The sequence below is a fragment of the Polistes fuscatus genome, unplaced genomic scaffold (genome assembly GCF_010416935.1).
Source record: "Polistes fuscatus isolate 324 unplaced genomic scaffold, CU_Pfus_HIC Scaffold30, whole genome shotgun sequence".
In the NCBI taxonomy this organism is placed as follows: Eukaryota; Metazoa; Arthropoda; class Insecta; order Hymenoptera; family Vespidae; genus Polistes; species Polistes fuscatus.
The window spans coordinates 305,766-318,525 of record NW_025113108.1 but is presented as its reverse complement, the minus strand read 5'-3'; the positions used below and the strand labels follow the sequence as shown (position 1 = coordinate 318,525).

Genomic DNA, 12,760 nt, shown 5'->3' with positions numbered 1-12,760 from the left:
CATTTTAGGAAGAGAATCATCAAATAGGCGATTCTTGCGCGAACGTATTGCAAGCATTACATGCGCTTGAACGGTCATTATCGCGCAAGGTAGAATCAAATTGGTCACATAGTCGATTAAAATGAATCAAAATTCCCAAAATGAAAATGATTATTTATTTATTAGGAAATTAAACGCTCTATCCGAACTATTTAGGCGTTATTCTTTCCTCGTGAAACTAATGCGAATAATAATTTATTGCGTAAGGTTCGCATACAACTCTCACAATCCAAAGGAAAAAGAAACGGACGAATTAAAAAAAAAAGAAAAGGAAACGGAATTAATTATGATTAAATTTGTATCAAATCCAGTGAAGAGGTTTGCGCGTCGTTTTCCGTATTTAACCCTTTCATAGATAGTCTGGGAATAATAAGAGTTAGAGATAGACAAGCAAGGAGCAAGTTGTCATACGAGTACGAACGCGATAATATTTTTATCAGCCTTACATAGATTTATGGCACGCCGTGGTAAATGTTTGGATATATATTCCGACAACTCGACTAAGTTTGTAGATTCCGCAAATGAATTAAAGGCGGCGGTAAAATCATTTAAACACCATCTAATACGAATTGTTGGCGATACTTTATTAGGATACGAAGCGATATTAACCCATGTTTTAGAAATAGAGGCTATCCTTAATTCCCGTCCTATCACTCCCCTGTCTAATGATTCAAATGATCTTCGTGCTCTCACACCTGGCCATTTTTTAATTGGTGACTCATTTACGAGTTTACCAGAGGATGAATATCGGGATATACCATCTGGACGTCTATCACAATGGCAACATGTCCAGCAGATGAAACAACATTTTTTGAATCGTTGGAACAAGAAATATTTAAATGAACAGACAATTAGAAAAAAGTGGCACAGAGGTACAACCGACGACATTAGCCCGGGTACTTTAGTCATTCTCCGCGAAGATAACTCCCTACCTCTTAAATGGCCTTTAGGACGCGTTACGGAAGTACATAAAGGTTCCGACGGTATAGCACGGGTGGTAACTGTGAAAACCGCCAACGGTTTCTTAAAACGCGGTATTAAACGTCTTTCTACTTTGCTGTACAATGCATAAAAAAAAAAAATTGAGATTTAGTAGAAGTAATTATTATTTATATTTAATACATCTGTAATATTTTGTTATTTGAATGTATGCATTTGATAATGTATATGTAAGTGTGTGTGTAGCGTGTTGAACGGTGCCTGTTCCAGAGGGGCGGTATGTTGCGTAATTCTTTTTTTTTTTTTTTTTTTTTCGTCAGGGGGAAAGACCTTCTAAAGGCCCCCTGGGCCCGGTACCCAAGGGAGTGTCGGATTTCTACTGACTAATAAACCCACCTGGTGCAAATCATTCATTCGCTGGATGGGAGAGGCGGATCCGTGATATATGTCACAAAAACACACCCACTCTCCCATCCCGATGAGCCTGACCGGTGTTTTGCCATGCTCTCTTCATTCATACAAAACACTTACACCTTAAAACTAACTAACTACTGCGCCTCACGGTCTTCCGGAGGCGCAACTTACTCTACCTATATATGTATATGTACAAACCCGACCATTCATCCCAAGATGCACTGGTTGTGTTCACGCATCCCATGCATCCGCATGCAACACTCATCTCGGGGGAAGCGACGCGCTAGACCGGGCCAGGCGCCGCCAAAGCTGCCCGGAGCCTCGCCCGGGGGGGCCGCCTAGGAGCTAGTCTAGTTTGCGGCCCAGCATACATTCTTTTCCTATTGAGAAATTCTCTTTCTCTCACTCTCTCAGCATCTTCCTCTGCCTTCATTACTAGTCCTGAAAAGGACTGGAAAGCAGCCTACGCCCCCGGGGTAACCAGTGACAGCCCAACTATCCCGGGAAGGGTGAGCTGCGCCCCACCCCCCAACTCCCTGACCAAGGAATCCCTCGCATTCGTCCACGCAGGGCATTCAATCAGGGTGTGTTCCGCGTCGTCATTATCCGCACCGCAGTGAAAGCACCGCGGGGAGTCTGTCTTCCTGATACCATACAGGTACGCGGGAAAACAGCCATGGCCAGCCATCAGCTGAGTGGTGTGGAAGGTCGTTTCCAAAGAAAACGGCCTTCCAACCTACACCTCCAACCCGGAATCGATGGCTGCCCTCACGCGCACCCCTGTTGCTCCGATTGTTCCAACGAGACGTAATTTTTCTTCTTTCCATGCTGCAATTGCCCTCTTCTTGGCAATGGCACCCAGCACGGCCCTTGTGCTAGGGGAAACGGGATCCTCCGATATCATGTTGTTTGGCATAAAAAGAGCATTATAATAACTATATAAAACAATTTATCATAAGTTGGTCTTTGAGAAATTATAGTTTATGTGTAGAGCTGCTTTCTTTTTTTTTTTAGGATACCTATAGGTTTTAAATACTTAAATAAGGAATAAGATTTTAGAGCATTTAAAGAGCTTTAAATTTACAATATTAAAACATTTTAAAAATTGTTTGTATTTGAGTAATTTAAGTTTTTGTGTAGATTCCTCCTTTTTTAAAAAACTCAATATATTTTAAATACTTAAGTTCTAAATCAGGTTGTAGAACGTTAAAAAAGCTTTAAAATGACCATATTGTAACATTTTAGAATTTGTTAGTTTTCGGAATCTTAAAGTTTTTTTGTACAAAGTACTCCTTTTTTTTAGACACTCTATGTATTTTAAATACTTTTGCTTAACATCATGTTGTTTAGCATTTAAAGAGCTTTAAAATAGCAATTTTAAAACATATAAAAATTCGTTAGTCTTTGAGAAATTAAAGTTTATGTGTACTGCTTCCTTCTTTTTATTAAAACATTATATATTTATATAATTTGGTTTTAAATCAGGTTGTAAAGCAATTAAAGAGCTCTAAAATTACCTGGTAATAACATTTTAGAATTGTTTGTTTTCGAGTCATTAAAGTATTAGTGTACAAAGTACTTCTTCTTTTTTAGACACTCTATGTATTTTAAATACTTTTGCTTAACATCATGTTGTTAGGCATTAAAAGAGCTTTATAATAACTATTTAAAACAATTTAAAATAAGTTCGTCTTTGAGAAATTATTGTATATGTGGACAGCATACTTCTTTTTTTTAATAAACCTATATAGATATAAATACTAAAAGTTTAAAATCAGGTTGTAACGCTTTAAAAGAACTTTTAAATGACCATGTTTTAACATTTTAGGATTCGTTCGTTTTAGAGTTATTAAAGTTTTGTGTACAAGGCACCTGATTTTTTTAGATACCCTATGTGTTTTAAATACTTTTGCTTAATATCCTTTTGTTGGGCATTAAAAGAGCTTTAAAATAGCAATTTTAAAATATTTTAAAAATAGATAGTTATCGAGAAATTAAAGTTTATGTTTACAGATTCTTTCTTTTTTTTTTAGAAAACCTATAGTTTTAAATACTAAATTAAGCATAAGATCTTAGAGCATTTAAAGTGCTTTAAATTGACAATATTAAAAAATGTTAAAAATTGCTTGTTTTCGACTATTAAAAGTTTTTGTGTACAGATTCCGCATTTTTTTTAAAAATCTTATAGATTTTAAATACTTAAGTTCTAAATCAAGTTGTGGAGCATTAAAAAAGCCTTAAAAAGACCAGATTGTTACATTTAAGAATTGTTAGTTTTCAAATTTTTTAAGTGTTTGTGTACAAAGTACTTCTTTTTTTTTTGACACTCTATGTATTTTAAATAATTTTGCTTAACATAATGTTGTTGGGCATGAAAAGAGCTTTAAAATGGCTATTTTAAAAGATTTTTAAATAATTTAGTCTTTGAAAAATCAAAGTTTATTTGTACAGAATCTTTTTTTTTTTTAGAAAACCTATAAGTTTTAAATACTTAAGTTAAGCATAAGATTTTAGAGCATTTAAAAAGCTTTAAATTGACAATATTAAAACATTTTAAAAATTGCTTGTTTTTGAGTAATTAAAGTTTTTGTGTACAGATTCCTCCTTTTTTTTAAAAAAACCCTATATATTTAAATACTTAAAGTTTTAAATAAAGATGTAGAGCATTAAAAGACCTTTTAAATGACCATGTCTTAAAATTGTAGGATTTGTTCGTTTTAGAGTAATTAAAGTTTTTGTGTACAAGGTACCTCATTTTTTTTAGACTCCCTATGTATTTTAAATACTTTTGCTTAAAATCTTTTGTTGGGCAATAAAAGAGCTTTAAAATAGCTATTTTAAAATATTTTAAAATTAGTTAGTCTTTGAGAAATTAAAGTTTAGGTTTACAGCTTCTTCCTTCTATTTTTAGAAACCTATAAGTTTTAAATACTTAAGTTAAGCATAAGTTTAGAGCATTTAAAGAGCTTTTTATGACAATATTAAAACATTTTAAAAATTACTTGTTTTCGAGTAATTAAGTTTTGCGTACAGATTCCATTTTTTTTTAAAAACCCTATATATATTAAATACTAAGTTTCAAATCAGTGTGTAGATCATTAAAGAGCTTTTATATTACCATGTTTTAACATTTTATGACTTGTTTGTTTTCGATTTACTAAAGTTTTTGTGTAAAAAGTACCTAATTTTTTTAGACACCCTGTGTATTTTTAATACTTTTGCTTGACATAATTTTGTTGGGCATGAAAATAGCTTCATAATAACTATTTTAAAACAATTTAACATAAGTTGGTCTTTGAGAAATTATAGTTTATGTGTGAGCTGCTTTCTTTGTTTTTTTAGGATACCTATAGGTTTTAAATTCTTAAATAAGGCATAAGATTTTAGAGCATTTAAAGAGCTTTAAATTAACAATATTAAAACATTTTAAAAATTGCGTGTTTTTAAGTAATTAATGTCTTTCTGTACAGATTTCTCCTTTTTTTTAAAAAAACCCTATATATTTAAATACTTAAAGTTTTTAAAAAAGTTGTTGATCATTAAAAGACTTTTTAAATGACCATGTCTTAACATTGTAGGATTTGTTCGTTTCTAGAGTAATTAAAGTTTTTGTGTACAAGTACTCCATTTTTTAGACACCCTATATATTTTAAATACTTTTGCTTAAATCTTTTTGTGGGCATTAAAAGAGCTTTTAAAATAGCTATTTTAAAATATTTTAAATTAGTTGTCTTTGAAAAATGAAAGTTTATGTGTACAGACTCATCTTTTGTTTTCAGAAACAACCTATCGATTTTAAATTCTTAAGTTATGCATAAGATTTTAGAGCATTTAAAGAGCTTAAATTGATAATATTAAAACATAAAAAATACTTGCTGTAATCGAGTAATATAGCTTTTGTGTAAAGACTCTATTATTTTTTTTAAAAACCTCATATATTTTAAATACTAAAGTTTCAAATCAGAGTGTAGAGCATTAAAGAGCTTTTAAATGACCATGTTATAACATTTTAGGACTTGTTAGATTTCGATTTAATAAAAGTTTTTGTTTACAAAGATCTTCTTTTTTTTTAAACACCCCTTGTTTTTTTAATACTTTTGCTTAACATAATGTTGTTGGGCATGAAAATAGCATTATAATATCTATTTCAAACAATTTAAAATAAGTTGGTGTTTGAGAAATTATAGTTTATGTGTAGAGCTTCCTTCTTTTTTTTTTTGGGATACCTATAGGTTTAAATACTTAAATATAGCATAAGCATTTTAGAGCCATTTAACGAGCGTTAAATTTACAATATTAAAACATTTTAAAAAATTGCTTTTTTTAACTAATTAATTACTTTCTGTACAGATACCTCCTTTTTTTTTTAAAAAAAAACCCTATATATTTAAATACTTAATTTTTAAATAAGGTTGTAGAGCATTAAAAGATATTTTAAATGACCATGTCTTAACATTGTAGGATTTTTTCGTTTTAGAGTAATTAATGTTTTGATTACATTGTACCTCATTTTTTTAGACACCCTTTGTATTTTAAATACTTCTGCTTAAAATCTTTTTGTTGGGCATTAAAAGAGCTTTAAAATAGCTATTTTAAAATATTTTAAAATTAGTTAGTCTTTGAGAAATTAAAGTTTATTTGTACAGACTCATTCTTTTTTTTTTAGAAAACCTGTAGGTTTTAAATTCTTAAGGTAAGCATAAGATTTTAGAGCATTTAAAGAGCTTTTTATTGACAATCTCAAAACATTTTAAAAATTACTTGTTTTCGAGTAATTAAGGTTTTTGCGTACAGATTTAATTTTTTTTTTTAAAATCCTATATTTTAAATACTAAAGTTTTAAATCAGGGTTGTAGATCATAAAGAGCTTTTATATACCATGTTTTAACTTTATGACTTGTTTGTTTTCGATTTATATAGATTTGTCTACACAAAGTCCTTCTTATTTTAGAAACTTATGTATTTTAAATAATTTGCATGATATCATGTTGTTTGGCAAGAAAAGAGCATTATAATAACTTTTTAAACTATTATCATAAGTTGGTCTTAGAGAACATCTTAGTTTATGTTGAAGAGCTGCTTTCTTTTATTTTTGGAATACCTATAGGTTTTTAAATACTTAAATAAGGCATAAGATTTTAGAGCATTTAAAGAACTTTAAATTTACAATATTAAAACATTTTAAAAATTGTTTGTATTTGAGTAATTTAAGTTTTTGTGTAGTTTCCTCCTTTTTTTAAAAACCCAATTATTTTAATACTTAAGTTCTAACATCAAGTTGTGGAGCACTAAAAAAGCTTTAAAATGACCAGATTGTAACATTTTAGAATTTGTTAGTTTTAAAGTTTTTAAAGTGTTTTGTGTACAAAGTACTTCTTTTTTTAAGACACTCTATGTATTTCAATTATTTCTGCTTACATAATGTTGTTGGGCATGAAAAGAGCTTTAAAATGGCATATTTTAAAAGATTTTGAAATAATTTAGTCTTTGAGAAATTAAAGTTTATTTGTACAGAATCTTTCTTTTTTTTATAGAAACCTCTCAAGTTTTAAATACTTAAGTTAAGCACAAGATTTTATAGCATTTAAAGAGCTTTAAATTGACAATATTAAAACATTTTAAAAATTGCTTTTTTTTAACTATTAATGTCTTTCTGTACAGATTTCTCCTTTTTTTTAAAAAACACCCTATATTTAATACTTAAAGTTTTAATAAAGTTGTAGAGCATTAAAAGAGATTTTAATGACCATGTCTTAACATTGTAGGATTTGTTCGTTTTAGAGTAATTAAAGTTTTTGTGTACAAAGTACCTCATTTTTGTAGACACCCTATGTATTTTAAATACTTTTGCTTAAAATCTTTTTGTTGGGCAATAAAAGAGCTTTAAATAGCTATTTTAAAATATTTTAAAATTAGTTAGTCTTTGAGAAATGAAAGTTTATGTGTACAGAATCATTCTTTTGTTTTTAGAAAACCTATAAATTTTAAACTCTTAAGTTATGCTAAGATTTTAGACCATTTAAAGAGCTTTAAATTCTAATATTAAAACATTATAAAAATTGTGTAATCGAGTATTATAGCTTTTGTGTAAAGATTCCATTATTTTTTTTAAAACCTTATATTTTAAATACTAAAGTTTCAATAGGGTGTAGATCATAAAAAGAGCTTTATATACCATGTTTTAACACTTTTATGACTTGTTTGTTTTCGATTTATTATAGATTTTGTGTACAAAGTCCTTCTTATTTTTAGAAACTCTATGTATTTAAATAATTTTGCATGATATCATGTTTTTTGGCATGAAAAGAGCATTAGAAGACTATTTAAAACTATTTATCTAAGTTGGTTTTGAGAAATTTTAGTTATGTGAAAGAGCTGCTTTTCTTGGTGGCACCTATCGGTTTAAGTACTTAAATTAGCATAAGATTTTAGAGCATTTAAAGAGCTTTAAATTTACAATATTAAAACATTTTAAAACTTGCTTGTTTTTGAGGAATTGAAGTTTTGTGTACAGATACCTCCTTTTTTTTTAAAAAAAACCCTATATTTAAATACTTAAAGTTTTATAATGGGGGTAGAGCTCATTAAAAGCTCTTTTAAATGACCATGTCTTAACATTGTAGGATTTTTTCGTTTAGAGTAATTAATGTTTTTGATTACATTGTACCTCATTTTTTTAGACACCCTTTGTATTTTAAATACTTCTGCTTAAAATCTTTTTGTTGGGCATTAAAAGAGCTTTAAAATAGCTATTTTAAAATATTTTAAATTAGTTAGTCTTTGAGAATTAAAGTTTTTTGTACAGACTCTTCTTTTTTTTTTAGAAAACCTGTAGGTTTTAAATTCTTAAGGTAAGCATAAGATTTTAGAGCATTTAAAGAGCTTTTTATTGACAATATCAAAACATTTAAAAATTACTTGTTTTCGAGTAATTAAGGTTTTTGCGTACAGATTTAATTTTTTTTTTAAAATCCTATATATTTAAATACTAAAGTTTTAAATCAGGGTGTAGATCATAAAAAGAGCTTTTATATTACCATGTTTTAACATTTTATGACTTGTTTGTTTTCGATTTATTATAGATTTTGTGTACAAAGTCCTTCTTATTTTTAGAAACTCTATGTATTTTAAATACTTTTGCATGATATCATGTTGTTTGGCATGAAAAGAGCATTATAATAACTATTTTAAAACTATTTATCATAAGATGGTCTTTGAGAAATATAGTTTATGTGAAGAGCTGCTTTCTTTTTTTTTTAGGATACCTATAGGTTTAAATACTTAAATAAGGCAAGATTTTAGAGCATTTAAAGAACTTTAAATTTACAATATTAAACATTTTAAAATTGTTTGTATTTGAGTAATTTAAGTTTTGTGTAGATTCCTCCTTTTTTTAAAAAACCCAATATATTTTAAATACTTAAGTTCTAATTTAGGTTGTAGAACATTAAAAAAGCTTTAAAATGACCATATTGCAACATTTTAGAATTTGTTAGTTTTCGAGTTCTTAAAGTTTTTGTGTACAAAGACTTCTTTTTTTTTAGACACTCAATTATTTTAAATACTTTGCTTAAAATTATGTTGTTGTGCATTAAAAGAGAATTAAAATGGCTATTTTAAAACAAGTAAAAATAAGTAATCTTGCGAAATAATAGTTTAAGTCTACAGATACAATCTTTTTTTAGAAAACCTATAGGTTTTCAATACTTAAGTTTAGCATAAGATTTTAGAGAATTTAAAAAGCTTTAAATTGATATTAAACATTTTAAAAAATGCTTGTATTCGAGTAATTGAAGTTTTTGTGTACAGATTCCTTATATATTTTTAAAAAAACCCTATATATTTTAAATACTTAAGTTCAAAATCAGGTTTTAGAGCATTAAAAAAGCTATAAAATGACCATATTGTAACATTTTAGAATTTGTTAGTTTTCGAGTTCTTAAAGTGTTTGGGTACAAAGTGCTTCTTTGTTTTTTAACACTCTATGTTTTTTTCATAATTTTGCTTAACATCATGTTGTTAGGCATTTAAAGAGCTTTAAAATAAAATTTAAAACATATTAATATTAGTTAGTCCGTGAGAAATTAGAGTTTATGTGTACAGCATCCTTCTTTTTATTAAAACCTTATGTATCTTATATACTTAAGTTTTCAATCAAGTTGTAGAGCATTAAAAGAGCTCTAAGATGACCATGTAATAACATTTTAGAATTTGTTAGTTTTTGATTTATTAAAGTTTTTGTGTACAAAGTACTTTTTTTTTTTTAGACACTCAATGTATTTTAATATATATTTTTTGAACATCATGTTGTGTGGCATTAAAAGAGTATTAAAATGGCTATTTTATAACAAGTAAAAATAAGTTAATCTTTAAAAATAATAGTTTAAGTCTATAGATACAATCTTTTCTTTTAGAAAACCTAAAGGTTTTTAATACTTAAGTTTAGCATAAGATTTTAGAGAATTTAAAAGCTTTAAATTAATATTATTAATACATTTTAAAAAATGCTTGTATTCGAGTAAATGAAGTTTTGTGTACAGATTCCTTTTTTATTTTTAAAAACCTTATATATTTTAATACTTACGTTCTAAATCAGATTGTAGAGCATTAAAAAATCTTTAAAATGACCATAATGTAACATTTTAGATTTGTTAGTTTCGAGCTCTTAAAGCGTTTGTGTACAAAGTGCTTCTTTATCTTTTTGACACGCTTTGTTTTTTAATACTTTTGCCTAATATCATGTTGTGGACAATTAAAGAGCTTTAGAATGGTAATTTTAAAATTATTAAAATTAGTTAGTCTTGAGAAATTAAAGTTTATGTGTACAGCTTCCTTCTTTTTTTTAAAAACCCTATATATGTTATATACTTAAGTTTTAATTAGGGTTGTATCATTAAAGGAGCTCTTAAATACCCATGTAATAACATTTTAGAATTTGTTAGTTTTTGATTTATTAAAGTTTTTGTGTACAAAGTACTTCTTTTTTTTTAGACACTCAATGTATTTTAAATACTTTTGCTTAACATTATGTTGTTGGGTATTGAAAGAGCTATAAAATTGCTATTTTAAAACATTTTAAACGAAGTTAGTCTTTGAGTAATTAAAGTTTATGTATATAGCTTCCCTCTTTTTTTTTAAACACCCTATGTATATTAAATAATTTTGTTAAACGTCAAGTTTTAGGGCATTAAAAGAGCTTTTAGGTTTCTGCTTTAAATGAAAACTTTTAAATGACTGTGTTAAATTATATAAAAAATTGTTATTTTCCGATTAAATGAAGTTTATGTGTAAAGATTCCTTCTTTTTATATAAAAAAACCCTATATTTATAATACTTAAGTTTAAATCAGGTTGTAGAGCATTAAGAGAGCTCTCAAAATTACATGTAATAACATTTTAGAATTTGTTAGTTTTCGACTAATTACAGTGTTGTGTACAAAGTACATTTTTCTCTCAGACACTCTATGTATTTTAAATATTTTGCTTAACATCATGTTGTTGGGCATTAAAAGAGCATTAAAATGGTTTATTTTAAAAAATGTAAACATAAGTTAATCTTTGAAAAAATAATCGCTTATATTTGTACAGATACAATCTTTTTTTTTAGAAACACCTATAGGTTTTTAATACTTAAGTTTAGCATACGATTTTAGAGAATTTAAAAAGCTTTAAACTGATATTATAATACATTTTATTAAAATGCTTGTCTTCGAGTAATTGAAGTTTTTGTGAACAGATTCCTTTTTTATTTTTTAAAACCTTATATATTTCAATACTTAAGTTCTAAATAAGGTTGTAAAGCATTAAAAAAGCTTTAAATTACCATATTGTACATTTTAGAATTCGTTAGTTTTCGAGTTTTCAAAGCGTTTGTGTACAAAGTGCTTCTTTTTTTTTTTTGACACTCTTGTTTTTTTAATACTTTTGCCTAATATCATGTGTTGGACAATTAAAGAGCTTTCATGGTATTTTCTTCTTCTTCTTCTTCTTTCTTTAGTTTAGGCAAATTGCCTGTTTCGTAACGACGTTTTTCTGCCTATTGCACTGTTAAATTGTCGCACCATCGTTTTCGTGGGCGTCCGTGCTTCTGCGGCCTACGGTGACTTATCCCGTGCAATTCTGACAATTCTTCCGTTGTCCATTCTGTTAATATGTTCGTTCCATTCTTTTTTCTTTTTAGTATCCATTCGTTGATGTTTTCCACTTTGCATGTTCTTCTTATATCTTCACTTCTCTCTCGATCCAGTAGTGTTTTCCAGCTATTCTGCGAAGAATTCTCATTTCGGTTGTCTCTAGTAACTGTTTCGTTTTCGCCGTGTCTGGTCGAGTTTCTGCGGTATGTGACATAATAGGTCTTACCATTGCCTTGTAGATTCTTGCTTTGGTCTCTATGTCAATGTTTTTGTTTCGCCATATTGTGTCATTCAAACAACCCGCTATTCTGGATGCCTTCATTGTCTGTTCTCTTACCTCTGCTTCAACATCACCATATCCTGAGATTTCTATTCCTGGTACTTAAATCTCATTTCCTGCTGAATAACCTTCCCTTCAATTTCCAGTTGCATCTTAACGGCGTCTTTGATGTTGTCATGCATTTAGTTTTCTGGGCCGATATTTTCATGTTGAATGATTTGGCTATGCAGTTAAATCGGTGTAGTAGACGTTGTAGATCATCCTCATTTTCGGCCACTAAACCAGCGTCATCAGCATAGCATAGGATGGTTATTTCTTCGCTGCCATTTTATATCCTTTTAGCATTCTTACGTTCTTATTATTTCGTCCATATATGATGTTAAAAGCAGGGGACTTAGGGAATCCCCTTGTCGGATACCACGACCTGCATCAATCGGTTCAGTCAGCGCCTTTATCTTTGCTTGGATCTTATTGTTTCTATAGATGTCCTCTAGGTCTTGATAAGATTGTTCGGAATTTGCCGGTTATAGAGGAGGTGTATACATCCTTTATGCACTCGGTCGAATGCCTTTTCCAATCAATGAAACACATATGCTGGTCTGTTGTTCAATTGATTTTCTTTATCTGTCTTATGATGAAAACCGCGTCTGTGCAGATCTGCCTGATCTGAATCCCTGCTGTTCGTCTTCTAGATTCGTTAAGCTGTTAATTTTATTCGTTATAATCTTTGTGTTAGTTTTAATGAAGTGTTTAAAAGATTTATTCCCCGTAGTTTGTAGGCAGTTTTTTGTCTCCTTTTTTAAACATAACTTTCGTTGTGCTGATTCGCCATTCATCATGGTATTGTTGTGGCATAATTTTTTGGATAGGATGATAACTGTTTGGATGATGTTGTCACCCTATTTTAGTAGTTCGTTTGGGAGCCCATCTTGCCCTGAGCTCTTCCTATTCTTTAG

The 12,760-nt window shown here is 28.8% G+C and overlaps 1 protein-coding gene across 1 annotated transcript; it reads left to right on the top strand.

The window, feature by feature from the left end:
* The first annotated feature begins 493 nt into the window (after window positions 1-493).
* LOC122520334 lies at window positions 494-1,111 on the top strand. The gene has a single exon (XM_043640430.1). The coding sequence runs from the start codon at window positions 494-496 to the stop codon at window positions 1,109-1,111; it is 618 nt and encodes a 205-aa protein (XP_043496365.1).
* The last annotated feature ends 11,649 nt before the right edge of the window (window positions 1,112-12,760 follow it).

Coding starts and splice junctions, on each gene's coding strand:
- LOC122520334 (XM_043640430.1), top strand. CDS start 494: ATGGCACGCCGTGGTAAATGTTTGGATATATATTCCGACAACTCGACT.